Source organism: Monomorium pharaonis, chromosome 7 (genome assembly GCF_013373865.1).
Source record: "Monomorium pharaonis isolate MP-MQ-018 chromosome 7, ASM1337386v2, whole genome shotgun sequence".
NCBI lineage: Eukaryota > Metazoa > Arthropoda > Insecta > Hymenoptera > Formicidae > Monomorium > Monomorium pharaonis.
Genome location: NC_050473.1, coordinates 22,090,348 through 22,117,735, shown reverse-complemented (window position 1 = coordinate 22,117,735; position 27,388 = coordinate 22,090,348). Strand labels below are relative to the sequence as shown.

Here is a 27,388-nt window from a genome sequence, read left to right as displayed (position 1 = left end):
TTGCAAGTAGCACAGAATCGAGCTATGCGAATAATATTACAATGTAATAAATGTACCAAAATAGAATATATGTTACAAGCGTTGCAATTTATATCTATAAAATAAAGACTACACTACAGAAACTAATGTATGCATATTTATATTTGAGATTCTACACAACTTTGCGCCAAATTACTTAAAGGATAGTCTAGAAGTAATTAGCAATAAAGATGGAAGAAAAACAAGACAGGAAGGGATTATAGCAATAAAACTAGAAATGCGCAAAAAGCGTGTGTTATGAAGGCGTAAAATTATACAATAACTTGCCAGTAGAAATTAGAAGTTGTGAAAGAATTGATGTATTTAAGCGGATGTTAAAGAAGCATGTATATAAATCTATGTAAAACATAATAGCTGAGAAAGCTAAATAAACTTCAATCAATCAATCGCTCTCTCTCTCTCTTCCCTTCTCTCCCTCTACCCCCTCTTTTTCCCTCTTCCCCTTCCCCTGCCCCGAGAAAGAGAGAGAGAGAACGTACGCACGCGTAAGAGATTAATATTAAAAATCGCTTCCTTATAAATGAAGTTATATACTAAACACACACATATTCAGATACACGCACAAAAGAAATAAAGAACTATTAGGTGTACAAATGAATAATCCAAATTATTTTAAGCAGTTATGAAATCAATTTTAAAATCAATTAATTTTTCCGCTCTTTTGCGGTTATATAGTGTTGACATATAGCTATTCAAAATAATATATAGTTTGGCGAAAGGCTCAACATAACCTTGAAAAGTATTCAGTTCAGTAGAGTCGAAAATGGCAACAGATAAGGTGCATATCCGACACTGCATTCTTTACAAATTCCAACAAGGGGAAAATGCTGCAAGAGCGTGCGAATCGATTTGTTCCTTTCTTGGCGAAAGTGTTGTATCGTACGATGTGTGCGCATATTGATTTAAGCGGTTTAAAAGCGGTGATTTCAGTCTAATCGACAAACAACGGCCTGGAAACCCTCAAAAGTGCGACAACAATGATTTGGAACAACTGCTCGCTGAGAATGCGGCACAAACGCAAAAAGTTGCAGAACAGTTAGAAGTAACGCAGTAAACGATTTCCAAACGCCTACATAAGATGGAAAAGATCCAGAAAGAAGGAAAATAGATTCCGCATAAACTCACTGCAACCAACAAAATCACCGAGTGGCAGCGTGTCTTTTTCTTCTCAATAAGCAGCGTCGAAAGTCTTTCTTGAGGAAAATCATTACGGGCGATGAGAAATGGATACTCTATGACAATCCGAAACGCAGAAAGTCATGGGTAAATCCCGGTAAAACATCAACATCGGTCGCAAAACCCAATCACTTCAAAAAGAAGGTTCTTCTCTGCACTTGGTGGGATATCAAAGGCGTGCTTTATTATGAGTTGTTGGAACCGGGTGAAACAGTTACTGCGGACTGCTACCAACGTCAATTAATCTGCTTGAGTCAAGCATTGGAACGAAAACGCCCATATACTGGCAAAGCAGAACGTTCAGTGAAATTGTTGCATGACAACGCCAGGCCACACATTGCTTCCAATACAGAAGACACCATAATGAGTCTTGGCTAGGACGTCTTGCAACACCCAGTGTATTTATCAGACATTGCTCCATCTGATTATAACTTGTTCCGGTCGATGCAATACACCTTGTCCGATATGCACTTTCAATCAATGGATGAGATCCGAAAATGGCTTGACGACTTTTTCGTGTCCAAAGACGTAACATTTTTCCGAGATGAAATTTATCAGCTGCCTGAAAGATGGCTTAAAGTTATAGAAACCAACGGCGAATACTTTGATTAAACAATTCAATTTACTTTCTTTTAAAATAAACCTTAAATGTAGCTAAAAAAATTGGATTATTTATTTGTACACCTAATAGTAAATTATTCGGTTTAGCGTCAAGTTTTTGTATTAAAATATTTATTTGTAATATTTGTACAAATAAGTATTTGTACACTGAGAAAAAAATTTCTTTAAATACATTTAAGAAACTCGGTTTTCTTATTACAAAGAAATGATTTATTTCAGTTTAATAATGATACTATTGATGTCATTAAATCATTACTTAGAGGAACAAAATCAAAAATGTACGAAATGATTTACTTAAAAGAATAAAATATTTATTTGCTAGCATACATTGTTTTGTTACTGTAAAAAAATATTTGTTTGCATCAAAGAATTCTATTTCAAGAAAATGCATTTTCTTGATTGAAAGAAATTTTTTTCTCAGTGTAAAAGTAGATGTTCTAATTCGTATCAACATCCATTTTCATAGTTGGCGCATTTTCTTCATATTATTACTTTTGTAAAGAAAATATGTTTTTAGTTCTTTTTGGGAAAATGATAATTTTATTAAAATTTCATTAAAATTTGTAATGCCAAATTAAAATTATTTTGTACAAGAATAGATTTTTGAGGACGTTTGCATGCGTATACTTGGCGTTTTTTTATACTTTTTTTTTTTAAAGGTAATTTTGTTGTTTTAACATACGTCGTCGTCGTCATTAACCTTGTAGGTATCTAAGAAGAGCTGACGCAAAGAAAAAGAAAAAACGTCCATTTCGCGTATTTGCTAGCGTGTGGCGTTCGTATCGTTACTATCGTTCATAGTTTATTCTTTTCAACCAGTGTTATTCTTAGTGACCCATTCTCGCGCATGCGCGTTGAATGTAAGTGCAAGGAAAGTATCTCTCATATGGAAGAGGGTGCTCTTAGAACCCCATTCTACAGTTCTCAATGTTAGTGTTATTACTGTTATTGCAAGCATTAAAAATAATTTAAAAATTACACAACAATATAGCGTGTGATTTCGAACATTATATTATTAATAATTACAGAATAGAAACGTGAAAGTTTGTAATGTAATACTTGTAAATTAATCTATAATTAATTTTATAGTTATAATTTCTGCTTTAGAAATTAACAGTAAACTTAGTAAAAAATAACATTACTATTAATATTGTTGTGACGGTAGATCAGGCCGAGAGTTCCCCTCGTAGGAGTTCGGTGGTTCGTCCTGCCTTAGGGGTTAGGACCCGTAGAATGAAGATTCAGCTCGTGGTTTCAACGAAAGAAATAACACTCTTACTTGCTTGTCAGGTAAGCTTTATTCTTAACTCGTGGTCAGGTTTACAATCAGCTTTTGCGCGTAGCGGTTTCAGGTGTCAGGATGCCGTCACATGCGGCGTAACTTGCGTAATGCGCAACTTATGTCGACCAATCACATCGTTGTAGAGCACGTTAAAGCCGTCTTCAACGTGCCCCACGACGATGTGATTGGTCGACGCAAGTTACGCCGCATGTGACGGCACCCTCACTCGCGATAAGACGTATAGTAAAGCGACGTAGCTCGGACGTTGTTAAGTTACTCTCCGTCCGGTCACTGCGCGTACTGACTTATATAGTCGGATGGTTTGCTAGCTTAGCGCAAATTTTAGGGGCCAGTGACCGGATGCGTTGGGCAACTTCTGCGAAATTGGGCGTTTCGACATTGGTACGCGGTAGCCTCACGGTTTACTTGTGCTGCGTTTTTATTTAGGTCGATGCGAAACTGCATTTGGGCTGTTCCGCATCAAATTTTGCGAGATCACAGAAGTTGACAGGAACTTCCGTGAGCACGGCAAATTCCAAAAGCATTGCAAACAATAACCTCTTTCGCAACGTCTTTTGTCACCTACGTTGTAGTTCGGGCTACAACAATATCATTAAAAAATTATTTATTCAAAAAAAAATGAAAAGTTATGTAGTCATTTAAAAAAATTATAAAAAGACAGTACTTTTGAAAATATAGTTATCAATTAAATCAATTTTTCAAACAAAAAATTAATATTAATAAATTGCGTTAATTATACATATATATATATATATATATATATATATATATATATACAGGGTGTCCCAGAATGAATAATTTTTATTTTACAGAGTGAAAGAAAATAAAATTTTAAACTAAAAGTTTCTTTAAAAATTTTGGCTTAGACTATTATTTACTGAATTATTAATAAATAAAGTTGATCAATCAGACGGCGCGCGGCCGGCATACGCAGCAGCGTAGCGTGCCATGTGGCTCTACGGGCTCTCCACGCGCTTATTACACATTCCGTTACTTAAAGCTTTATTTTTATTTTTTATATTAATGAATAATTAAATAAATAAACTTAAATTAATAAATAAATAAAGAAATAAATAACTAAGTAAACTAATAAGTAAATAAATAAAAATAAATTAAATTAAAAATTATTTCAATTCCTTATTATTTTTTATTTTTAGTTGTTAATTATTTATTTGTGTACTTGTATTTATTTAATTATTTAAAATATTTATTTGATTCAATTACTTAATTCTCATAGTTGACTTAACAACGATAGACAAAATTAACTACAGAGAGTGTGTTATACAAAGGTATAAAAAAAATTGTTGATAAAAAGTATTAAAATAAATTGTTAGTAAACAATTTGTTTAAACAATTTTTTAAAGAATTATTTCAGCATGTGTTTTTAGGGCCACAAAAACCTAAAACGTGGAACAAATCTTAGCCGCAATTTACGTAAAAATGTTTTACTTTTAAATAAAAAAAAATTTTAATTTATTTTACTCCTTCCTCTCCTCTTTAAAAAATGTTTTCAAATAATAAGAAAAAAATAAAAAATGGTAGAATACGAATTATTTTTATTAATTGAATTTAAAATAATAGCACCGAATTCTACGGGAAAAATTGCATAAGGAACGCATGATGCATATCGATATTAAGAAATTATTTAAGAAATTGTTTAAACATTCTTTTTAAAACTGTTTTTAAGTAAAAATTGATAGCTCCTTTGCTACAAAAAATCACTCTAATAATTAAAAAAAACACATGCTGAAATAATTCTTTAAAAAATTGTTTAAACAAATTGTTTACTAACAATTTATTTTAATACTTTTTATCAACAATTTTTTTTATACCTTTGTATAACACACTCTCCGTAGTTAATTTTGTCTATTGCTGCCAAATCAACTATGAGAATTAAGTAATTAAATCAAATAAATATTTTAAATAATTAAATAAATACAAGTACACAAATAAATAATTAACAACTAAAAATAAAAAATAATAAATTATTGAAACAATTTCTAATTTTATTTATTTTTATCTATTTACTTATTAGTTTACTTAGTTATTTATTTCTCTATTTATTTATTAATTTAAATTTATTTATTTATTCATTAATATAAAAAATAAAAATAAAGTTTTAAGTAAGAGAATGTGTAACAAGCGCGTGGAGAGCCCGTGGAGCCACATGGCACGCTACGCTGCTGCGTATGCCGGCCGCGCGCCGTTTGATTGATCAACTTTATTTATTAATAATTTAGTAAATAATAGTCTAAGCCAAAATTTTTAAAGGAGCATTTAGTTTAAAATTTTATTCTCTTTCATTCTATAAAATAAAAATTATTCATTCTGGGACACCCTGTATATATATATATATATATATATATATATATATATACACAAGGTCTTTCAGAACAACATTAGGTCCGTTAAATGACGTATTCCTGACGCAATTCTAAAACAATTTTTCCTTTACCAAAATTTTATTTGAAACGTAGTTTTTGAGTTATAAGCCAAAATAGTTAACGAATTACGCGTAGAGTACAGAAGACAGGCAGAGGCGGCGCGCCACGAGCGTAACGCGAGCGCGGCTGACTATCCGCTGACGGGTGATTACTATCGCGTAAGTCGCTAACTATTTTATCTTATAACATAAAATTATGCTTTAAATAAAATTTTGGTTAAAAAAAAAAATTGTCTTGGAATTATGTTAGAAATACGCGTTTCTTAAAATCACTTAACAACCAAAAGTTGTTCCGGATCGCCGGCCATCAGACGCTGGAACCAGCTGATTGCTACACGCGATGTGTGTGTATGCTATGTTTGTGTAAAAGGGAGGGAGAGGGAGAGGGAGAGGGAGAGAGAGAGAGGAGGGAGGGGGGAAAGAGAGGGAGAGAGGGAGCGAGAAGGAGAGAGAGGGAGAGAGAGGGAGAGAGAAGGAAAGAGAGGGAAAGAGAGGGAAGAAGGAGAGAGAAAGAGAAGGAGAGAAGAGGCAGAGCTGGTGCTCTCTGGAGAAAAGAGATGAGAAAGAAGGACCCCCGCCTCTGTGACGATGAGTACAGTTTAGGTGAGAAAGACGTTCATACACACGCACGCATACCCCCCCTCTCTCTCTCCCTCTCCTCCTCTCCCCCTTTTACACAAACATAGCATACACACACATCGCGTGTAGCAATCAGCTGGTTCCAGCGTCCGACGACCAGCGATCCGGAACAATTTTTGGTTGTTACAGTGATTTTAAAAAACGCGTATTTCTAACATAATTCCAAGACAATCTTTTTTTTACCAAAATTTTATTTAAAGAATAATTTTATGTTATAAGATAAAATAGTTAGCGACTTACGCGGTGGTAATCACCCGTCAGCTGACGCGGATAGTCAGCCGCGCTCGCATTACGCTCGTGGCGCGCTGCCCCTGCCTGTCTTCTGTAAAAACTACGCTTCAAATAAAATTTTGGTAAAGAAAAAATCGTTTTAGAATTGCGTCAGGAATACGTCATTTAACGGACCTAATGTTGTTCTGAATGACCCTGTATATATATATATATATATATATATATATATATATATATTGTGACGTGACAACCGCAGGCTGCTGTCCGTCACAAGGGCCTCATTGGCCCTCCTTACGCGTTAACATCACGCGGGTTCTGCATCCTCCCGCTCGGGAACGGACGCGAAAGCATGATAAGTCGTGTTTTCTGTGTGTGTCGTCTCGTGTGTTGTCCATTCGCTAATTATTAAGATTCTTACAAGCGCTGCATCGCGAGTGCAGCGGAAATCGGTGGTCACAGCGATCTATTTTGTAATTTTTGGACGTCTCGTCTCGACAGAGAACCTTCATGGAAGTCGCAAAATGAGCGGACATCGAGGGAGTAACGGAGACCCTTTTCGAGCGGGGGTCTGCAGGTAATACCGCCCTTAACTTGCCTGCAATTTGTATCGTACAAGAATTCCGATACTGCTGCCAAATCATGCTTTCAGGATCCAGCAAAGGCACGCGAGGCCGATGTCCCGACAGGGCGACTTCAAATCTGATCCCGCACAAGTTCCGGCGGAGATCGCGACAGCTTGCAATCAGTAAACGCCCTCATCGAGAAGGAGATAACGTCCCGGTGACGGAGGATGCGCCCGGCAAGAAGAAAGGAATCTGCCGCAGAGGAAAGCGCCAAAAATTCCCGTGCACGGAGCCCAACAATATCGACCACCGCGCTTGGATCGATCAGCAAGCGACGGCGTGCACGTTGCGCGTCGCGCGCAAGTCGATTTTGGAAAATCGCGGCCAATAAGAGCCCGGCTTATCAAAGACAAGGTAGGGCGCGTCGCCGAGCGACCCCCGCAGGATCCAGGATCCTTCACTCGAGCTGCAGACGTTGTAGTAACTACAATGTAGTTAGTGTGTGTGATCCGGAGTCCCGAGCTGCCGACTTTGTAGAAGAAGACGCAGGAGCCGGAGGTCATCCCGATCCGGACGAGGCAGACGAGGAGGCGACTTGGTGAGACGAGCGTCACGATAACGTTGTAAAGCCGCCGATTTCGCGGTTGGACGAGTCGCGGGATTTATATAAATCGCGAATTTATTACCGTATTTTCCGACGTTCAAGTAAAGTTACGAGCTCGCGAGATTATTGGAGTACCATTATCTCGCCCGATCGCGCTCGCCCGCATGAATTCGCTCCGTGCTGTTCGTTCTGTATTACGATTACGTTGTGCGTACGTCCCGATCCGCAGCCGAGTCACTTGTGATTTCGTAGAGTGATCGTATCGTGAGTTACTGTCGTTAATTCTGTTATAGATCGTCGCGCATTTAGAATTTCGTAAAATCGAATTTACTTTGTCACATTTGTATGACAAATCTCTTTGTAACTATGCTCTCGTCAGAATTAATATAATTATCTTGTATCGCCTCGTTGGCGAGCTAATAATAATCATCGCGCATATTGCTCGCAGGATAAAGTAATGCGTAAAAGAGCACGAGTCCGTCGCGTGCCATACGGGCTCGGAGTTACTGTTCGTCCCGATCGCCCTTGGCGAAACCTTTATTCTATCGAGAGTTTGGCGTCCACCAACGACGCAGAATAAAGCGTAGATAAGTCGGAGAATTCCCGCGTACGTAAAATAACCCGTTCGTTCATTGTCCCGTATTCGCGAAATTTAATTTCAAGCGGTCGTCAGCTTGTAACGCGCGCGAGTCACCATTGCTCAGTGGAGCCGTATAATCCTGTATTGTTTATTGTTAAATATATTCATCAATTTCATTGTTAAATTTACGTTGTCTTAATAGTTCTCTCACCTTCCCGATTCCATCCGCCCGCACCAAACCTCCCCCTCTACCATTTTTAGGGCTGAGTAGCCGGCTATCGGAGCTGCCAAGGCCCCGGTCATCTAAAGAGCGCCCGTCTTTTCCGCGATTATATTGGCGATTATATAACGCTGTTCAGCATAGAAAGAGTGGTACGCTCAACGTACCTGGCGCCCAAATTCGAGCTTTAACGGGAATATCGGAGTTCGGTCGCCCCGACGCCCGGGCAATGCAGGGCCGTGACCAGGGGCGGACGCGAAGTTGGCCGTCGCTCGCAAGCGCGATTACAATATATATACATGGAACGTTTTACATCAACTGAAACGCCTGTCTGCCCAAAATATCACGTAACATACAGAGACGTGTAACAACTCAAAAAATTCGTTTTCTTAAATACTTTCAAAAATCATCTGGCACTTAAAAAAACAAAATAGCGATTCCAATATGGCTTCTAAACCTGCGGAAAATCTTACAAATTGGGTGGGGGTATTTTGTTAAGCAAAAAAAAATAAAATTTTTTTTTTTTTTTTACAATTCCAAAGTACCCTTGAAAGCGTACAACTTTTATTTAAAATTTCTTTTTTTACGTATAAAAGATATTTTATACTTCCAACAATATTCGCTCCAAAAGAGAAAAATCTTCTTTGAGGGGTGTTTTATCCCCTAAACTAAACTTCTGCACATAAAAAATACGTCTCTTAAATTTTTATATTTAACATATTTCACGGAGAATTAAATCGACGTCGGACACTTGTGACATGTTCCTTGTTAGAACTGTATCGTCTTCAACCAGTTCTAATTTTAAAAAAATTGTATAAAAGTACATTTTCTTTTAAATCTATATCTCGAAAACTATAATCGCTAACACAATGCAATTTTTATTTGCGTTATCTCATCAAGCATCATTTAGAACTGTATCATTTTCAACCAAAACTCGTAATTTTAAAATAATTCATATAAGTATTTTTTTTAATGAATATTTCGGAAGGTATAATAGCTAGAACAATGCGGTTTTCATCATTTTTTTAAATCTCATTAAGTACTTTATAACTGCATCGTACAATTCATAATTTTGCTCTTGATAGCTGCACTGCTGTACTGGTGCAATAAATTAGAATGAGAAAAAGAATATTTGTCTTAGGCCCGTTCCTTCTAATGTATATTAACATTAATCTCGGCTTAACTCACTTATTATCTCATTCTAGTTTTAAAAATTAAAAAAAGAGTAAGTTAAACAAGGATTAAAAGTTAATCTACGTTGGTAGAAAGGGGCCTTAGGCCTGTTTCTACAAACGTAGATTAACTTTATTTTACTTGTTATTTCATTTTAATTCCAAAAATTAGAAAAAGATAAACAGTAAGTTAAATTGAAATTAAAGTTAATCTACGTTGATAGAAATTGGCCAGGTTGGGTTAATCGCTCCGGCAGCGATTAATGACGTCATAAAGCCAATCACAATCATTCTTCTGAAGAATGGAATAACTGTAATTGACCAGTTTTAAAGGAAAAGAACCTGAGATGGGTTAACCCAGCTCCGGTCGAAAACGCCATAACTTATTGCACCAGTGCAGCAGTACGATAAAGAACAGGCTTCTGGTCGCCTGCACAAAAGTACGCTGAGTATAAATTTTCGTAATGCAATGCGTTCGACGTGCTGTTCCTCTGTTTTAAGGCTATCACACACAAAATGACATAAACTGCATAAGCATAGCAGAAGATCGTTAAACCAATCATTCTCAGCATAAAATCGCCATATTGATATACATAAGATGCTTATTGACCTAGAGCTCTTATGCATATGCAAGTTATGCCTCTTCATGTGTGATGGCCCTTAGAGTCCCCGCACAGACTTTTGCATAACGCATAACGTATGTACATAAGTAAATTGATTGGTCCATAAGCAAAGTGCATAAGAAATTCAACCAATCAAATTTCTTATGCATAACGCATAGTGCATGACGCATAAAAGAATCAATCAATCAGAGTCGTCTATTTCCCTCCCCAGGATAGAAATCAAGACCTCTGATTGGTTAATTCTCTTTTGCATTATGCATTTCGTGTTATGCAAAAGTCTGTGCGGGGACCCTTAGACTTAGGGCCACAGCTTTTGCATATCGCATAGCGCAGGACTCATAACAATTAATCAATTAGAGTCGTCTATTTTCCTCCCTAGAATAGAAATAAAGACCTCTAATTAGTTAATGCTCTTATGCGTTATGTATCGTGCGTTATGCAGAAGTCTGTGCTCTTGCTCATAAAGATATATCTACACAAACTTGCATAAGCGCATATGCATAAGCCTATGCATAAAAAGTTCGATCGGTTTATTTTTTTATGCAAGTGCTTATAAACCAATCAAATTTCTTACGCATATGCTTAAGCGCTTATGCAAATTTATGTGGATATATCTTAAGTGTTGCAATCGTATAGTTCAGTGCAATACGAGTTCAGTACCAATGTAAGGCAACCGAATTGATAATTATTTACATTAGCGATTCCTCGACGATTTTAATGACCTTTAAATTTCTTGTCAGGATCATTAGTCTAAACAACTTTTCCCTATACATGTTACCACTGCTCAGCCTTAGTTTCTAAGTTACGAAAGTTACTTTTTAATTTTTTGCTTCGATTTCATTAGTTTTGAAGCTGGGGGAAGGGTGGGGTGCAAAAAACGCATGGGCAGAATGCAGGGGAAGAGGCTTCGTCCCTCTGCTCTGTAAGCAAAGGAAAGTGTGGGTAGACCTCGCGTCGCATGGAAAGTCACAAACGTTTGCTCCATGCAATACAAAAAATGTGTGAAGGAAGAATGCAGAGGGAAGGACTTCCAAGCTTTTCACGCCAAACAAGATGTTTGTTTCCACATTGTTCTGCGCCACGGATAACTCTCTGCTTTAAGGGTGTATCGGACATACAATCTTAAACAAAAGTGCATGAAATTTGAAATACTTAAATATCTACGCCTAACGCATAGTAAATCTAGATATAAGAAACTTGAACGATAGTTGGAGTCTTAATTTTACCCTTACAAAGATATTTTTCACGTATTTGCGATTTTTTTCACTTATGAGTTTAAACTTTTATAGTGAAAATGCACAATTATCTCAAGTTATATTTTATTTCTTTAAAATGGTGTAGTGAACACAATTAAAACTTGGCAGATATTTTCATCTATTCATATACTAGATGTACAAAAAAATTCAAAACATTGGTACTATTTCTTCTATATTTTTTTTAGCTGTTTTATCCGTCAAAATCGTCCTTTTCCATAAAACAGAAAAGGATACCATGTAAAATCAGTGAAAATTAAAATAGTTATAACTCAGCAACCGTTTAGTGGATGCGTTTTCATTTTTTTGCAGTACATTAAAAAAACTAAAAAAACAATTTCATAAATTTTTAGCAACTTTGTACCATTTTGAACTTCAGTCCGATACATCCTTAATTGTCTCACAATTACTACAATTTTAAGAATAATGTTTAAAAGAAAATTCTCTCCGTGTAAAAGTACAAAAACTTGAACGATAGTTGGAGACTTATTTTTACTCTTACAAAGGTATTTTTCACGTATTTGCGATTTTTACACGGCATGTAATATTTCTGAAACATTGTTGCAATATTCCATTTGAAATATTACTCTTTTCAACAATATTGCTAAAATATTTCCCCACCATTTCTGCAACATTTCTGAAATGTTTCAATGTCCGCGATTGTTTCAATTGCAATATTGCTGATAGATTTCAGCAATATATCAGCAATATTATTAAATATTTCTCAAAGATATCTATGTAACATTTCAGAAATATTTCAGGTACATTTCATCTGAGAAATTGTAGATACATTTCAGAAATGTTGCGATTTATATAATAAATGTTACTGTATTAAACATACCCGTAAGAAAAAGTTATACAAAATTTACTGCACAAAAAATTGCATATTTTTGTGCATGAATTTCTGCAGCTTTTACAGATTTTGTACAAAGTTTTCGCCTTCAGAATTTTTCTGCAGAATATTTTGCAGAATTTTATGTAATTTTTTCTAAAGACAAAAAACTTCAGAAAACATTACATAAAATTCTGCAAAATACTCTGCAAAAAAATTCTGAAAGCAAAAACTTTGTACAAAAATCTGTAAAAACTGCAGAAATTCATGCACAAAAATATACAATTTTTTGTGCAGTAATTTTTGTATAATTTTTTCTTACGGGTATGTTCATCTATAAGAGCCAAATTACTAAAATTACCTTACGATAAAAAAGCGGATTCCGTTGTGGTTTATCCTATTCTTCATACTATAATTAATGACATAAGATTTACCTTCTATAAATAAAACTTATAATTTTTTTGTATCAAATATAAAGTACAATAAAATATGTATATTCTAAAATATGTATTTTTACAGTTTTATTCTCTCTTAATCAAAGTTTGTTCTGTGTTTTACAGTTATTCTAGTTTGTTCTCGCTTCATCGTTTGTTGAACTGTTAGTGTTGTTCGATATAACGAATTACGTATTTTAACATGGTTTTATATTAAAACGTAAGATAAAGTTATATGAATTTGTGAAAATTTGCAATAATTATAATAAATTAATTTTTTAATTGAACGCAAAGTAATCCATAATTCTATTAATTGTATAAAATGTGATAAGAAAATGAAATTTGACACAAAAACTTATTAACAAAAAAAGTTCAATAAATACGATACGACACTTCTTTGCTATGGACACACACACGCGCACCAAAGCCCTCCCTCACGCGCGCGTCTGCGTGCGTGCGTGCGTGCGTGCGTGCGTGCGTGCGTGCGTGCGTGCGTGTATGTCAGCAAAGAAATGTCATATCATATTTATTAAACTTTTTTTGTTAATAAGTTGTTGATAACTCAGAAAACTAAGCCGGAGTGGCGGTAACATGTATAGGGAAAACCTGTTCAGAATAACGACCCCTACAACATTTTAAATATGTTGACCTTTAAATGGTCATCAAAATCGGTGAGAAACCGCTCATGTAAATAATTACCACCAAATTTACTGTTAAACACCTGTAAAATCCAATTTTTCATAATAGAACTTCTTAAATAAATTGTCACGTCAGAAAATAAATACAATTTCACATGCTGCTAAAATAAGCAATTACAGCAACAGATTTGTTATTACTCTTATTCCAGCAACTGTAATTCTTCAACGACAGGCTTATTTGTAACTAGAATAAATTTAATTGCAAGAATTAAGACTCAAATACATGCTATACACTGTAAAATATACAATGTAAAATCTGTTACTAAACTGTCAAATTCCATAGACATTTCATACTATGTCTATGGTCAAATTCACTACTTTTTGCCAGTTTCCATGACAACCAAGGTAAACGGCCTAGTTTCTGACGCTGCCATAATTTCTAATGCCATAGTGTATTTACATTTATAATAACTAAAATTTTTGTCAAATATCAAAAAGAGTACCACCAAATTAAAAAGCATTTATTAAAATATATTATAATATATTATTACAGGAACATATTACGTTTTTTAATTTTTCATGTTTAAATTTACCAGCAAAAGAAACAACCCATGGAGCAGTGGCTTCCAATAAATGTTCCTGTTTGGAACATTAGCAATAGCAGATGTTATACTTGCCGATTTTTAACATCATGTTATTAAACGACATAAAAGTGACATGAAAATATTCAACACAAACAAAAAAATATTCAAACACATTATCGATTAGATATGTAATAATTTATTTTTATGCTAATTTTTCTTTTAAGTGTTTTCTTCTCAGAGTCAATAAGTGCACATAAATAAGGTTATGTTCAGTTTTTGACACCGAATTTGATCTCTACTATATCATCAATTTTGCTTTTATATATTCTAATGTATCAATAATAAGTGTATGCAAAAAGATCAAATCTATTTGAATAAAAACAGAAGTGATGAAAATTTTCAAAAGATAATACAGCAATAATCTCATTGCATCAAAAAGGTACAAAATACTTTTTTATATTATAGATTTCATTTTCAATATGAATTATTTTAATATATATTTTTTAAGGTGCTTATATATAGAAAAAAAACAACTGTTAGAATATACATAGATGCTATTCTGAAAATGCAGTAAAGACAAAGATACCTGCCAGCACCGCATCAAAGATAAACAATTATACAATATTCCAAAAACTAGGTTACTGTATAAACAGCAGGGTACTTAGCATCTGTTATTAAAAATTGAAGAGCTGAGAGTATACTTAAAAAAGAATATAAATTATTTACTACTGCTAAAATTATACAAGTATACAGAACAGTTTGGAGACGCTATTAGCGCTAAAAGTATCATTCTATCCTTGTTGCTAAATAAATGTCGAAGAAAGATAGAGCACGCTCACAGCACCAAAAGTGTGCTCTCTGAATCCAACCTTTAACTTATTTTTTACCACTACATCTTTGGCTCATTTTTTATTGCTGCAGTGCTGCAACAGGTTAGAGTAAGGCAAGTATAATTTTTTCTCATTTTAACTTATTGTACCAGTGCAGCAGTGCAGCAAAAAAAAAACAGACCTCTTAAGTGTCAGAAACTGGATACTCGTTGGTGTCAGAAAGTACGGCATAAATACTTCAATAGTGCCAGAAACCTCAAAAGTAAAAAAATATTATTACAATAATAATTTAATTGACTCAAACAATTTAACTAAAAATATAGATGAATCTTACTCAGAAAGCTCGTAGTTCATTTTGAGTTTGACCATATATTGCATATAATTGCTGCTTTCCATTTACATCAAAACTCAGATAATTCTCACCTGTGACGTCATAACTCAGTTAAATGCACGTTCCTTTTGCATTCTCACAAGTGAGATTAAACTGAGTTTTTTCCTACGATCTGAGCAATTTCAAGACTGTGTGCTTTACTGAGTCTCGCATACTCTTTAGAAGTGAGGTTATATATTGAGATAATTTTGTCATTAAAATAAATGTGATCACTTGCATGTTTCTTTAAATCACTGAGTAATGACGTTAGTATAAAATATTCACATTACTGAGTGACTCAGTCTCACTTTCAGATAAATGGAAAGCAGCATATATAAACAATAGAAAACGTTTCTAAATATGTCAAAAACTAAGCCGTTTACCTTGATTGTCGCTAATAATAGCTCTGCAATAAAGATCATAATGTGATCCTTTTTTGTCAAAAAGCTCGTAAAATTTCATTTTAAATCGAAGTGTACATAAATGATGGGATATAAAAAGGAAAGAAAGAAAAAATGTACTTCAAATAGGATTTCAACGTATCTTCGCGACAACTCAAGTTTCCTTCGCTTGTAGGCCTATTCTGTAATTCTTAACGACTGTCGTTGCACACATATTATATAGTCATATTATAATATGTATGCAACGACAATATAACAATGACTACGTTTACACGTCGAGTTTAACAACGTCGGAGTTATAAAACCGGAGTTATAAAGCTTCCGAGGAATGCCCAACTACAGCCATTCCTCGGAAGAATGGAATGGTTATGATTAGCCAGCTCTAGAAGTATCGATGTTATTAAACCTGTTTAAGGGTGTCGTGTAAACGTAGTCAATACCGAACTGTCGTTAATAAGAGTTAGAGAATAGGCCTACTGATTTGCTTACGCTTGATTACGGGCGTGTATCGTCACAACACCAATTAAACATTATCACCATACCTTTCAACCACTCGCACACCTGATCGGCTTTCCACTCGGCTACATTAACATATGCCATAATCCAACTGCAAATTGACTCACGCACAAAATACAAAAGTTTTCACAGTTCACACGTCCCAATTTCTGTTTCACTCGTCCCGTCGATAATTTTATGGAAGATTACAAGAGTCGGTATACAGCGTTCCGAAAAGCATGAATAAAGTCTACAGGAGTGCATTCCGAAATGCGCATAGAGAGCATTATTCGGTTTGTTCTATTTCGCTGCACTGGAATGTCAAGTGCATAGTGTAAAGGGACATCTACAATGGAGAGTAGGCCGTAGCAGTAGTCGTAGAAAATCACTGATCTCATTAAAGTGGATATGGCATACCCTAATAATCTGAGGTAAAAAAGTGTGACCAATAGAATACCGAAAGCCATTAAAGTTGTAGTCAGCGTACACGCTTTTGGCGGAAAATTTGAATGACTAACACAAAATATATGTGTTAAATAAGATATATTGTAAAAATATAAAATATGATTATAATGTAACCAGTAAAAATGAATTAAAAAATTAATTAATTTACAAAATATATTAAAATGTATATGTTTAGTAATTTGAAATATTCTAAAATATTAATCTGGAATGTGTTTATTTGAATTTTTATAATATTGTTTTATATCATACATATAACATTTAATATTATGTATTTTTTTATAATTGTAAGTGACATTTGTAAGTGACTTTATAACAAATATTTTGTAATATTAAAAAAAATATTTGGTAATATATAACATTTTTATGTATAAATTGAGTCAAAATATATAAATATTTTATTAAATAAGAGGATAAATAAAAGATTAAAAAATAAAATTTTGCAGGTGTCTAAAAATCGTAAATTTTTATTTATGACCATCTTGTTAAATAATTTTACTAATAAATAATACTACTACTACTAAACTTATAAATAAGTTTAAAGGGTATTGTTATAGCTTATTTTGTCCTCGTGTCCTTAATTGTGTTGTAATAATCCATACTTGCAGCTTGTAAAAAAAGTAACTATTAGACATAGATTAGCATAGATTTATTTAATATTTAAGTATAAATATTATAATGTACATAATAAAATGTATATACATGCACTATATACATGCACAGCATAGAAGAAAATAAGATAATTTTTTTATCGCGTTTTTTAGAAAATAGTAATAGAAAAATGTTATTTTGCGTGCTTTATTAAACTTTGCAAGTCACATGCTGTGCTATTTAAACATAATGACAATAATGTTACATTATAAATATATTTTATAACATAAAATATATGAATTCAAAACAAACGTATCACTTAAAACTTAAATTTGTAATTTAAAGCAACATAATAAAAATGTGTATTCAACAAATACTTATGTACTTATGAGGTACATATTTGAATCCAGATACATTATATATTAAACATATTATTATTAAACTTTTCAGACTTAACCTTACTCACCTATGAAACGTTTGTTGTTTATTTTCACTTCCTTTTCCACAATAAACACATTTTTTAATTTTGGAATCTCACTATTTTACTCACTATTTTTATTATAAAAAAAGTAATATTTTGGATAAAACTGCTACACATCTACGTCTATAGATAATTAATTACACGTGGAATTTCGTATCATCGTCACAGTAAACTGTGTTCGTATTCGTATACACCGCCATATTGTGTACAGAGACTACAACCTTCAATTGGTCACACTTATTTCGTCCTATGCCATATCCACTTTAATGAGATCAGTGTAGAAAATGTTTTCATTTCGTACTGCCTTACTGCTTACGGCCTACAGCAGACATGTTTACACCGAGCACTTGGTACGCGTAAAGACCTATAGGCTTAGTTTACATCGTCAAAACCTTAGTACGCGTATTAAGTTTGGTGCGCACCAAAGCCTTAGTACGGGCGCGTTTACATCGAATGTACTAAGCATGTACTGTGAAAAATATAATACAAATTTAATTCATGTTGATGTCTCCTACTAAGACATTTTCACACCGGTTTTTAGATTTTAGCACTGAGGTTATGATCAATTGCTAAATTCTCTCTAAAATGCGTTTTATGCGTTTATATCGACATTTGTATCACTTGGTACGCGTATCAGTTTAGTACGATACTCCTACTTGATACGCTCGTACCAAATTGATCCGGCAGCGTTTACATCGTGCGTACTAAATATTTAGTACGAATTTGATACGAATATGGTACGTGATACGCGTATCAAATGCACGATGTAAACTAAGCCATTATCAAAGATGCGCCAATGGCTCCCCACCATGACTGCTATCCACCATCTTGTACCCATACGGAGACTGAATGGGGGCTGGGGCCGGGGGCTGGGGTCTGGAGCAGTGGAGATTGTAAACAATGCGAGCCTGCTTCAAGTTGTACGCAGCCATATAACTAAAGACCTATAATCAAAGGGTCTGTTCGCGTCACATGCTCCAATATGCTCTTATTCACCCCAACGCACTCCAATACGTTGATTCCGATGACGCCAACCTATTAGAATGCGTTGGAGTGAGTAGGAGCATGTCGGGGCCAGTGATGGGAACTCGCGAGATATTCCGCGCGGCAGGCGCGTTCGTGCGCATGCGTGAGGTGACGTATCAGTACTTTTTCAGTGACGGTTGTAGGTACTATATCGGGTGCCTACAAGGGTCCAAACATGCGTATAAGTGGCTATATTTTATTTTTATTATATGTTGTTTTAATGCGCCATATTTATTATGTTCAATTTTAGTGCAAAAATGTTAATAAGATTTTTACAAGTTTCTTATAATAAATGTTGATATTTATGTATTAAATCGGCTATAATTGTTACAAAAAAATATATTAAATAAATAAAATTTATTATTGTTCATAAGTAGGATTTTGTTTTAATATAAAATATTAATAAAAACTTTTCTCTTTACAATATTCTTCACATTCTTTTATCGATGAATATTAGGACCTTTACAGTACCACTAAATATATACGTTAATGCGCTGCGCCGCTGTTGCTTAGATGCGCGTGCGCGAGAAATATCTCGCGAGTTCCCATCACTGGTCGGGGCATGGCGACGCGAACAAACCAAAAGATTCGCCAATGGGGAACACAATTTTGATTGGTCACTTGAGTCACATGGTTTATCCGCCATTGCGTACCCACGCTGAGCGAGGAAGAGGGGAGAGTGCTCTGTGTTGAGCAGTATAGGTTAAAGGAATATGTGTCAGAAATTATAAGGTAATTCAATCTCTGCACTCTCGAGGGTCACTATATTTTGACGATACACTCAAGAAGAACAAAAAAAATTAAATTTGCATCTGTTATATGGCTGCGTACAACTTGGAGCGGGCTCACATTGTTTACTATCTCCACTACTCCAGACCCCAGCCCCAGACCCTAGCCCCCGGACCCAGCTCCCATCCAGTCTTCGTATGGGTACAAGATGGTGGATAGCAGTCATGGTGGGGGGCCATTGGCGCATCTTTGATTATAGGTCTTTACATATAACAGATGCAAATTTAATTTTTCTTGTTCTTCCTGAGTGTATCGTCAAAATATAGTGACCCTAGAGTGCAGAGATTGAATTACTTTATAATTTCTGACACATATTCCTTTAACCTATACTGCTCAACACAGAGCACTCTCCCCTCCTTCCAGCGTGGGTACGCAATGGCGGATAAACCATGTGACTCAAGTGACCAATCAAAATTGTGTTCGCCATTGGTGAATCTTTGATTATGTCTTTAGTCGCAACTAGCTGCTTGCAACTTCTAGACGAGGCTTAGCCCGGATTTACAATAGTGTAGTAAGCCTTAAGCCATAAGTAATTAACCAATTATATTCGATTATAATTGGTCAATTTCTTATGGCATAAGGCTTACTACACCTATTGTAGATTCGGCCTAAAGTAGTTAATACTGGGTGTTTACGATAATGGCTATCCGAGTAATTTTCTCTAGGACCGAAATATATGATAAGCACAGCCATCTACTACCATCATGATTTGTGACAACTCAATGCTGTCTGGTATAGCCAAATTATAGACCTTATAGCTCTAGTTTACACCAAGCACTTGGTACGCGTATCAAGTAGTGAATTTAAGCTGATCAGCCAATGATGAAACACCCCAGCTAACCATTTGCTGCCAAATTGTCAGCAAACTGCTAAAAATTTCTTGCGGAATCAGGCTGCCAAAACCATGGCCTACTGACCCTACTGTGTCCTCGAGTGCGCCCCAATTGCAAGCAAAAATTGTTATCAAATCTTGACATCAAATTGAGTGCAACACCAGAGCAGATCTGTCACTAGCAATACAATGACAAATTCACGCAGCAAATTGAGAACAGATGTTGCAACGTAAACTCACAGCAGATTTGCGCCAAATATACAACAGATCTGTATTCATAAATGATGACAGATTGGCGACAGATTTGTCGAATCTTTTCATTTCTTCTTTCATCACAGTTATAATTTTATTTGAGAATCGATGTAAGCAATCTCCTGGGAAGATTTATTAATTCAGGAGTAGAAACAGATTAAATAATTTACCCAACCCTCTCCATAACATCTAATATTTCTTATAGAGGAGCCTCTAAATTTCTTTGTAGTTAAATTAAATCTCACTCCAAAAAAATGAAAATACTACTAGTTCTGTATCATAAAAGTATAATGTGACGGTCCTCCGTCATATCCTCCGCAGGCGCAGCGAAGGAAGATAATTTTTGCTTACCTTAGTCGCGCTGCGAGTGGTCTTTATGTAGCGAGTTGACTGCATTTTACTCCCGAGAAATGTTACGTGCCTAGACACGATAAAAATTCTCTTCTTTAAAATATTTCTATCTAATCACTCTGTACAAACTATGTCTTAAAACTATCCCGATGTGTCATACCAGATCCTTACTTATTGATAACCTTTTCTATCTACGGTCTTTTTAAACTTAATATTTGTCTGTTTCCTCGTCCTGTAAACATCCTGCATCCCACCTAAACTATTCTTTATGACATAGATATCAATTATCAAATTCTCTCCTTTTTAAGAAATCAACCAATAGCTATTTCCGCCTTACGAGCACTTCCTATGATTGGACGATGCTAACTTATTCCGACTTTAATATAAGGATCCCTCTCGATGATTAGAGTCAGTCTCTGTACTAAACCACTAGAAGTTAGACGAAAGTCTGTAAAACGTTAGAATAAAATACTTTAAAATACCAGTGCGATCTATCTCTCACATTACGTGCATCTCACACGTAACAGAAAGTAAGCCGTCTATCGACGATGCCGCACTTTTTATTGCCAATTTGACATTTCGACAGATCTGCTGCATTTCTGATGTATCAATCTGTCGCGTACTTTGACACACAAATGTTGTTGCATTTCTACAAGCAATTTGCTAACATTGTTTGCACTTTGGTGTTTGTCGTCAATCTGTTATCAATATTTTCAATAAATCTGCTCGCAGTTCATTATTATTTTGTCATGTATTCTGATGACAGACGTTGCTAAATATTTGCTGAATATCTGCTAATAGTGTTTGCAATGACAAGATATGTTTCTCATTTGTTGCCTTTTTGGCAACAGAATCTGTTGCCAACATTTGTCACAGCAGAAATGGTTATAGGGGACATTCACTACCCAGCAAACACAAAGTTACATGTAACGTGCCTGTTAGTTATAATTTCCCACTCAACAATGTAATTGTAATATAACACACGTGTTATATTACAATTACATTGTTGAGTGGGAAATTATAACTAACAGGCACGTTACATGTAACTTTGTGTTTGCTGGGTAGTTATTTACTATTTGATACGCGTACCAAGTGCTCGGTGTAAACTAGGTTATAGATGGACCGGCAATTGCCTACAGTTTGTGTATAGAAAACGGTGTTCAGAAGAGGTGCGAGGGAGAAACAGACTTTTTAGTACTTCTTTCTCTAAAGTTACCGAAAATAACTATCGTGCATGTCAGCACACATGCATACGTATGTATATACATATATATACACACACACATAAGTTAAAACGTGATCAAAACGTATCCAATCATTGGATTTCAATGTATAATATGTACAAGCATGCGCGAAACATATTTCCGGACTCTTTAGAGAGAGAAGTATGGACACGGTTTCGCTTGGTATTGCCAGTCCATATCTATAAGGTCTATGGAGAATACTCACTTTTATAGTGCCTTATTATAGGTCTTTAATCAGAACAATCCCGTGATTAGTGATTCGCCTTTTCGATTCCGTTTTCCGAGGCCCATGGGACAGCACCCTTAGGCTGAAATCACATGGTGCGGAATAGAGCTACGGAATAGAACGTGCGTCATAGAAGCAGCCAATCAGAGCTTTGCCACATAAGAATGCGTTAATGCGGCAAAGCTCTGATTGGCTTCTATGACGCACGTTCTATTCCGCACCATGTGATTTCGACCTTAGGGTGCGTTCGGGAAGACGCTATTAGCGCTATCAGCATCAGTCTATTTTCATTACTCATTAAAAGTAGAACAAGGATAGACTGATGCTGATAGCGCTAATAGCGTCTCCCCGAACGCACCCTTACTACGGGTGCTTTCCATTTAGTAACACAAGTCGACACAAGCATCGTTCTATCTTTTTTTATGTTCAATGAGTAACAAAGATAGAACGACACTTGTGTCGACTTGTGTCATTAAGGCCCGATTCCACAACTCACGGTTAAATTAACTGGCCGATTATTCCATTAGAATTGACCAATCGTATTTGTTAATTTTACTTAACGACAAATACGATTGGTCATTTCCAATGGAATAATCGGCCAGTTAATTTAACCGTGAGTTGTGGAACCGGGCCTAAATGGAAAGCACCCGTATCCTCATTGGCTTACGATTGATGACACAATCATTCGAGCCAATCAGGACACGTATTAAAGTGCGTCGTATGCGATCTAGCATGAAAAATCGTATCGTGTGCCGAAGGCTTAACATTAATAATAATAATTGAGCGATGTTATAACTTCGGCGTAAATGGAGCCATAAATAATGTAATCATACAATTTAATACGATTTGTTGAGTGTTATGAGTTTTTGGCCGTAATGTAATATAATTGCATCATCTAACTGCATTAGAAATGTTTTTTTTCGATTATTTCCGAAATTTTTTCGGTATAAGACGTCGCAATGAGCCTAGTACAAGCGGGTAAGATAACACGTTTTATTAAAAATAGTTAAAAATAGTTAAAAAAGTATTATATATAGTTAAAAAATTGTATGTATGTGTATGTGTGTGTGTGTGTGTGTGTGTGTGTGTGTGTGTGTGTGTGTGTGTGTGTGTGTGTGTGTGTGTGTGTGTGTGTGTAATGTTTATTACTTTTATATTATTTTATATTATTTATCTGTGAAAAATGTATTCTTTCGATTTAATTTTGTATAAGATTCGATTTAATTTTGTATAAGATGTATAATTTTGGCAGAGTTAACTTTCAAGATCAACATGTGGCATCAGCATTTTTCAAACTATATGATTATTCAACATGTTTCAGGCTTGACACTTACGACTCGCACAGAGAGAGTTTCAGAAATCCAATTTGGCAGAGCAATGATGACGACGATGATGATGACATAGATAACTTTTGGTAAACAAATAATATTTTTATATTTGGAAATATATTGATAAATTTTTTAATCTTTTGTCCTCAATTCACCTTTTTGACACAAGACTAAAATTTTATTTTTTAAGGTAGCCCTATAAAGCGAGGTCTACTCCATGCTTACTCCATGTATTGTAGACCTCGCTTAAGAGCCAAAAATCTATTATCTCGAAAAATGCTTGCGCTCATTATGAAAATTGAAGATGTTTAAAGTGATTTTGCATATACAAATGCATTTGTTCCTGTAAGGGTCAATCTTACCTAACATGATTTTTGTAATTGTTCCTAAAAGCATTTAGAACTAAATTAAAACAAAATTATGCAAAACAACAAAAACAAATATAAAGAGCTCGTTAATGCTAAGCAAAAATAATACGATAAACAGGTCAATATATCGAGCCAAGACAAATTTTCCTAATACATTATAATTTATTAAATAAACATAATTATAAACACGACTAATAACCAGCTGTGTTAAAAAATGTTAAATTTTGAAACGTTTCGACTATACTTAGTCCACCTCAGTCATAATAAATTACCAATATGTATGAACTTAAACACGAACGAAATAATTTTTGTGTCCGTTATTTCTAGTCGGAACGTTTCAAAATTTAACATTTTTTTTAACACAGCTGGTTATTTATAATTATATAATGATTATTTAATAAATTATAATGTATTAGGAAAATTTGTCTCGATATATTGACCTGTTTATAAAATTATGCAATGTTTAGTGAAATAACTTAGAAAAATGTGTATATGTAAAATCATTTAAAACATCTTCGATTTTCATAATAAACACGCATTTTTTGAGATAATAATTTTAAAAATATGCTGTATATTTAACACTTTCATATAAATAAAATTCAGTAGGGTATCCATATAGGCTTTTTTGGGGTCTTATAGCCCTTCTTTTTTTTGAAATAAAGAAAAGGTTGTGTTTAGTTCCCCATTTTTATTTTAGTTGAAAATCCATTTAATAACATAATAGAGAGTTAAAAAGTTATTTTGAATTTTTCCAGATTTTTGAAAGTTTAGAACAATATGAAATCTCTGATTAGACAAAAAGACTTACTTACAAGGGAAATTATCGAACCTGAAAATTCTGAAAAATTATATGCAAGTAGAGCAGTTCATTCCTAATAGGGAACTATTTTTCATTTCTGCAAACTTTCACTTTGAGGGGGTGAAACACCCCTTCGAAAAAAATCGGTTTTTTTCATTTTCATGTTTTTTTCACATTCAAATATCTTTGAAACTATAAAAAATAGAAAAAAATTTTTTAAACAAACGAACGGTTTTAAGAGTACTTCAAAGTTATAAAATAAAAATTTTATTTGCTTTTGTTTAACAAAATACCCCCTTCCCTCCATTAAAAAAAATTTGTTAATTTTGGTTTACACTAAATTAAAGGTTATTTTTTTCCGAATTCAACCATATATGATTAATTTATGTTTCAATAAACCATTTTCGAGAAATAATTATAAACGTTTCCGCATATACACTATCCATATATAGACTATTCGTATGCTATTCGTGTAGGCCCTCAATTTTTTACGAAAACGACGACGATACTACAATTTAAGAAAAATTATCTTGTAAAAAATATAGACCTTGTTTTTGCGGAATAACTACCAATATGTAAGATATCGAAAAAATTGTATCTAAAGTAATTTTTTCTTAAATTGTTAGCAGTTTTAATTATTAAAATAGTTTTGTAAAGCAATATTTAAATTATTTATATTATTAATAACATACATTTTAGATAGCTTTTAAGCCGATTAGTATGTATTTACAACTATATGAAAATTAAAACGAATACTAATCAGTGACATGTATAAATCATAATAACAATAAACGTTATTTATTATTTTATTATAATAATAGTATTCATACATTTATTATTTCAGTGAATAATTTTGTAAATCAATAAACAAGATATTAAAACTCTACTTTAATATTAAATGATGTAAAACTATATAATGCACTGATAACCTTGTCTAACTTTCTGATTTACATAATGCGGATATGTTTAACTATTTTGTAAATTACGGTTTATAATTTGTACAATAATGATATTCTTCATAAAAATGTTTAAAACAGAAATATTCGCCGCACCATGCACAGCGCATAAAAGCGGCCATTCCACAAATACTACATTTGTATATATGCTTTTCATTTTGTAAGTAACAGAACTTTACAGGATTTTGAAATTTGCCAGGATGTATTTCCACATATCTGTTTTTAAACCAGGCATATTGGAAAAGATTTTTGAATCTAGGCGAAGAAAGCTGATTATGGATTAATGATTGCAATTTAATTATTTCGTTATAGGAGTGCAAATTGACATCTTTCTCTTGAAGAATTATATTATCTGAAAATGTTTGTACAAAATTTTTCCAAATCCGGAATCCAAACATATCTAAAGACTGAATGAGGCCCGTCGTCTTTTTTGGAATGATTAAAAGTTGTACCTCTTTGTCTTGTGGAATCAACTGCTGGAGCTGACTCAGGCAGTGTCCCGTCCATAAATCGAGTAGTAGCATGCTTTTACGACCAGTAAATACACTTCGGTAAATACACTTCGCTGAACCAAGTTTTGAAATGTTCAGATATAAGTTTTCCTGATTTTGAAGCTTGGGTGTAAATATTAACTGAACGAAAAAGAGTTTCTCGCATTCTTGGACCAAATGTTCCTGTGGATTCCTTTAAAACCATTGTTGTACCTTGCGGTACAACAAAATGATTTTGCCGTACCTTGCGATGCGACAAATAATTATTGGGTTCGTTGCTGCTTTAGGAGTAGGAAAGGAGGCTCGCGAAAGGAGGCTTTCGTTGGCAGGGTCCTCGAGTCACCAACACACTTGTTATTAGTAATTAATAAAAGAAGTGTTTATTCTCTGTAGTACAAGACAGTTCTTTACACTTGCGATCGGCGAAGGTGCCGTGTCGTTTTACTCAGAGGTGATAAGATACGGCGCGCGGCTCTGAGATAGCGCGCTGTATATTTGCTCGCTCGAGATGCGTTGACTAAGTCCCGAACTCTAAGTTTGTATGCTAATCTCGCGGGCCGTATGTATCGGCTTGATTGACTATCACTGATCCCGCGGTCCGCTGTTCGGCAGCGGTTTAAGTAGTGCCGCGGATTTGGCATAATAGTGGGGCAATGGGCCCTCCACATGAATATATATGTCATAACCGCGCGCATCCGGCGCGCGGGAAATATTCGCGAGCTTAGCAACAATTGCCAAAACGCAAATATGCATTTCCGATGGCATGATTGTTGCCAAGCTGAACTTCGCTAAATTCCATGCGATGCCCGGTGCGTTGACCGGGGCGATGGTCGGCCGGCAGCGCACGAGGGATGTTACTTGACACCTCGCGATAAGGAGCCTTCCTTGGCAAGCTATTCTAATCTATCTTTTATAATTTAATTTTAATATTCTTGTGGGGTAGGTAACGTATCGTGTGTGTGTGTGTATGTCACTCCCCACTCAAGAGATATTCTACCGCTTGGAGTTCTTTGGTCGCCCTGAAAAGGGCGGTTTGTTAGGCACCCTTAAAAGAACGGTTGCTCCCTCGTTGGCCGATTGGCGTTCACAGCGAGGCAACGAACTCCTCGTAGAGGTCCTGCGGTTTCCCCTGGAGCCTGGT

The 27,388-nt window shown here is 34.7% G+C and overlaps 2 protein-coding genes and 1 long non-coding RNA gene across 8 annotated transcripts in view; 1 reads left to right on the top strand and 2 right to left on the bottom strand.

Annotated features, from left to right (window-relative positions):
* LOC105839284 overlaps positions 1-16,374 on the bottom strand; it is a 224,563-nt gene extending 208,189 nt beyond the window's left edge. For 2 of the 3 annotated variants that reach the window (XM_012685479.3, XM_036289894.1), the window contains exon 1: positions 16,099-16,373. In XM_012685479.3, coding sequence (XP_012540933.1) covers positions 16,099-16,156 — 58 coding nt within the window. In that variant the 5' untranslated portion in view covers positions 16,157-16,373. Of the gene's footprint in view, positions 1-16,098 lie in introns of all 3 variants that reach the window. The other variant, XR_001139286.3, reaches the window with a different exon arrangement.
* Positions 16,375-16,961: 587 nt separating this feature from the next.
* Positions 16,962-17,952, bottom strand: LOC118646586. The gene is made up of 2 exons (XR_004964112.1): positions 17,571-17,952; positions 16,962-17,121 (listed from the first exon to the last, which is right to left on the bottom strand). It is a non-coding gene; the product is annotated as an uncharacterized LOC118646586 (long non-coding RNA).
* Positions 17,953-23,026: 5,074 nt separating this feature from the next.
* LOC105834259 overlaps positions 23,027-27,388 on the top strand; it is an 84,380-nt gene continuing 80,018 nt past the window's right edge. For 3 of the 4 annotated variants that reach the window (XM_036290423.1, XM_036290424.1, XM_036290422.1), the window contains exons 1-2: positions 23,027-23,283; positions 23,627-23,719. In XM_036290423.1, the coding sequence (XP_036146316.1) occupies positions 23,216-23,283; positions 23,627-23,719 (161 nt within the window). In that variant the 5' untranslated portion in view covers positions 23,027-23,215. The remainder of the gene's footprint in view (positions 23,284-23,626; positions 23,720-27,388) is intronic. The other variant, XM_036290425.1, reaches the window with a different exon arrangement.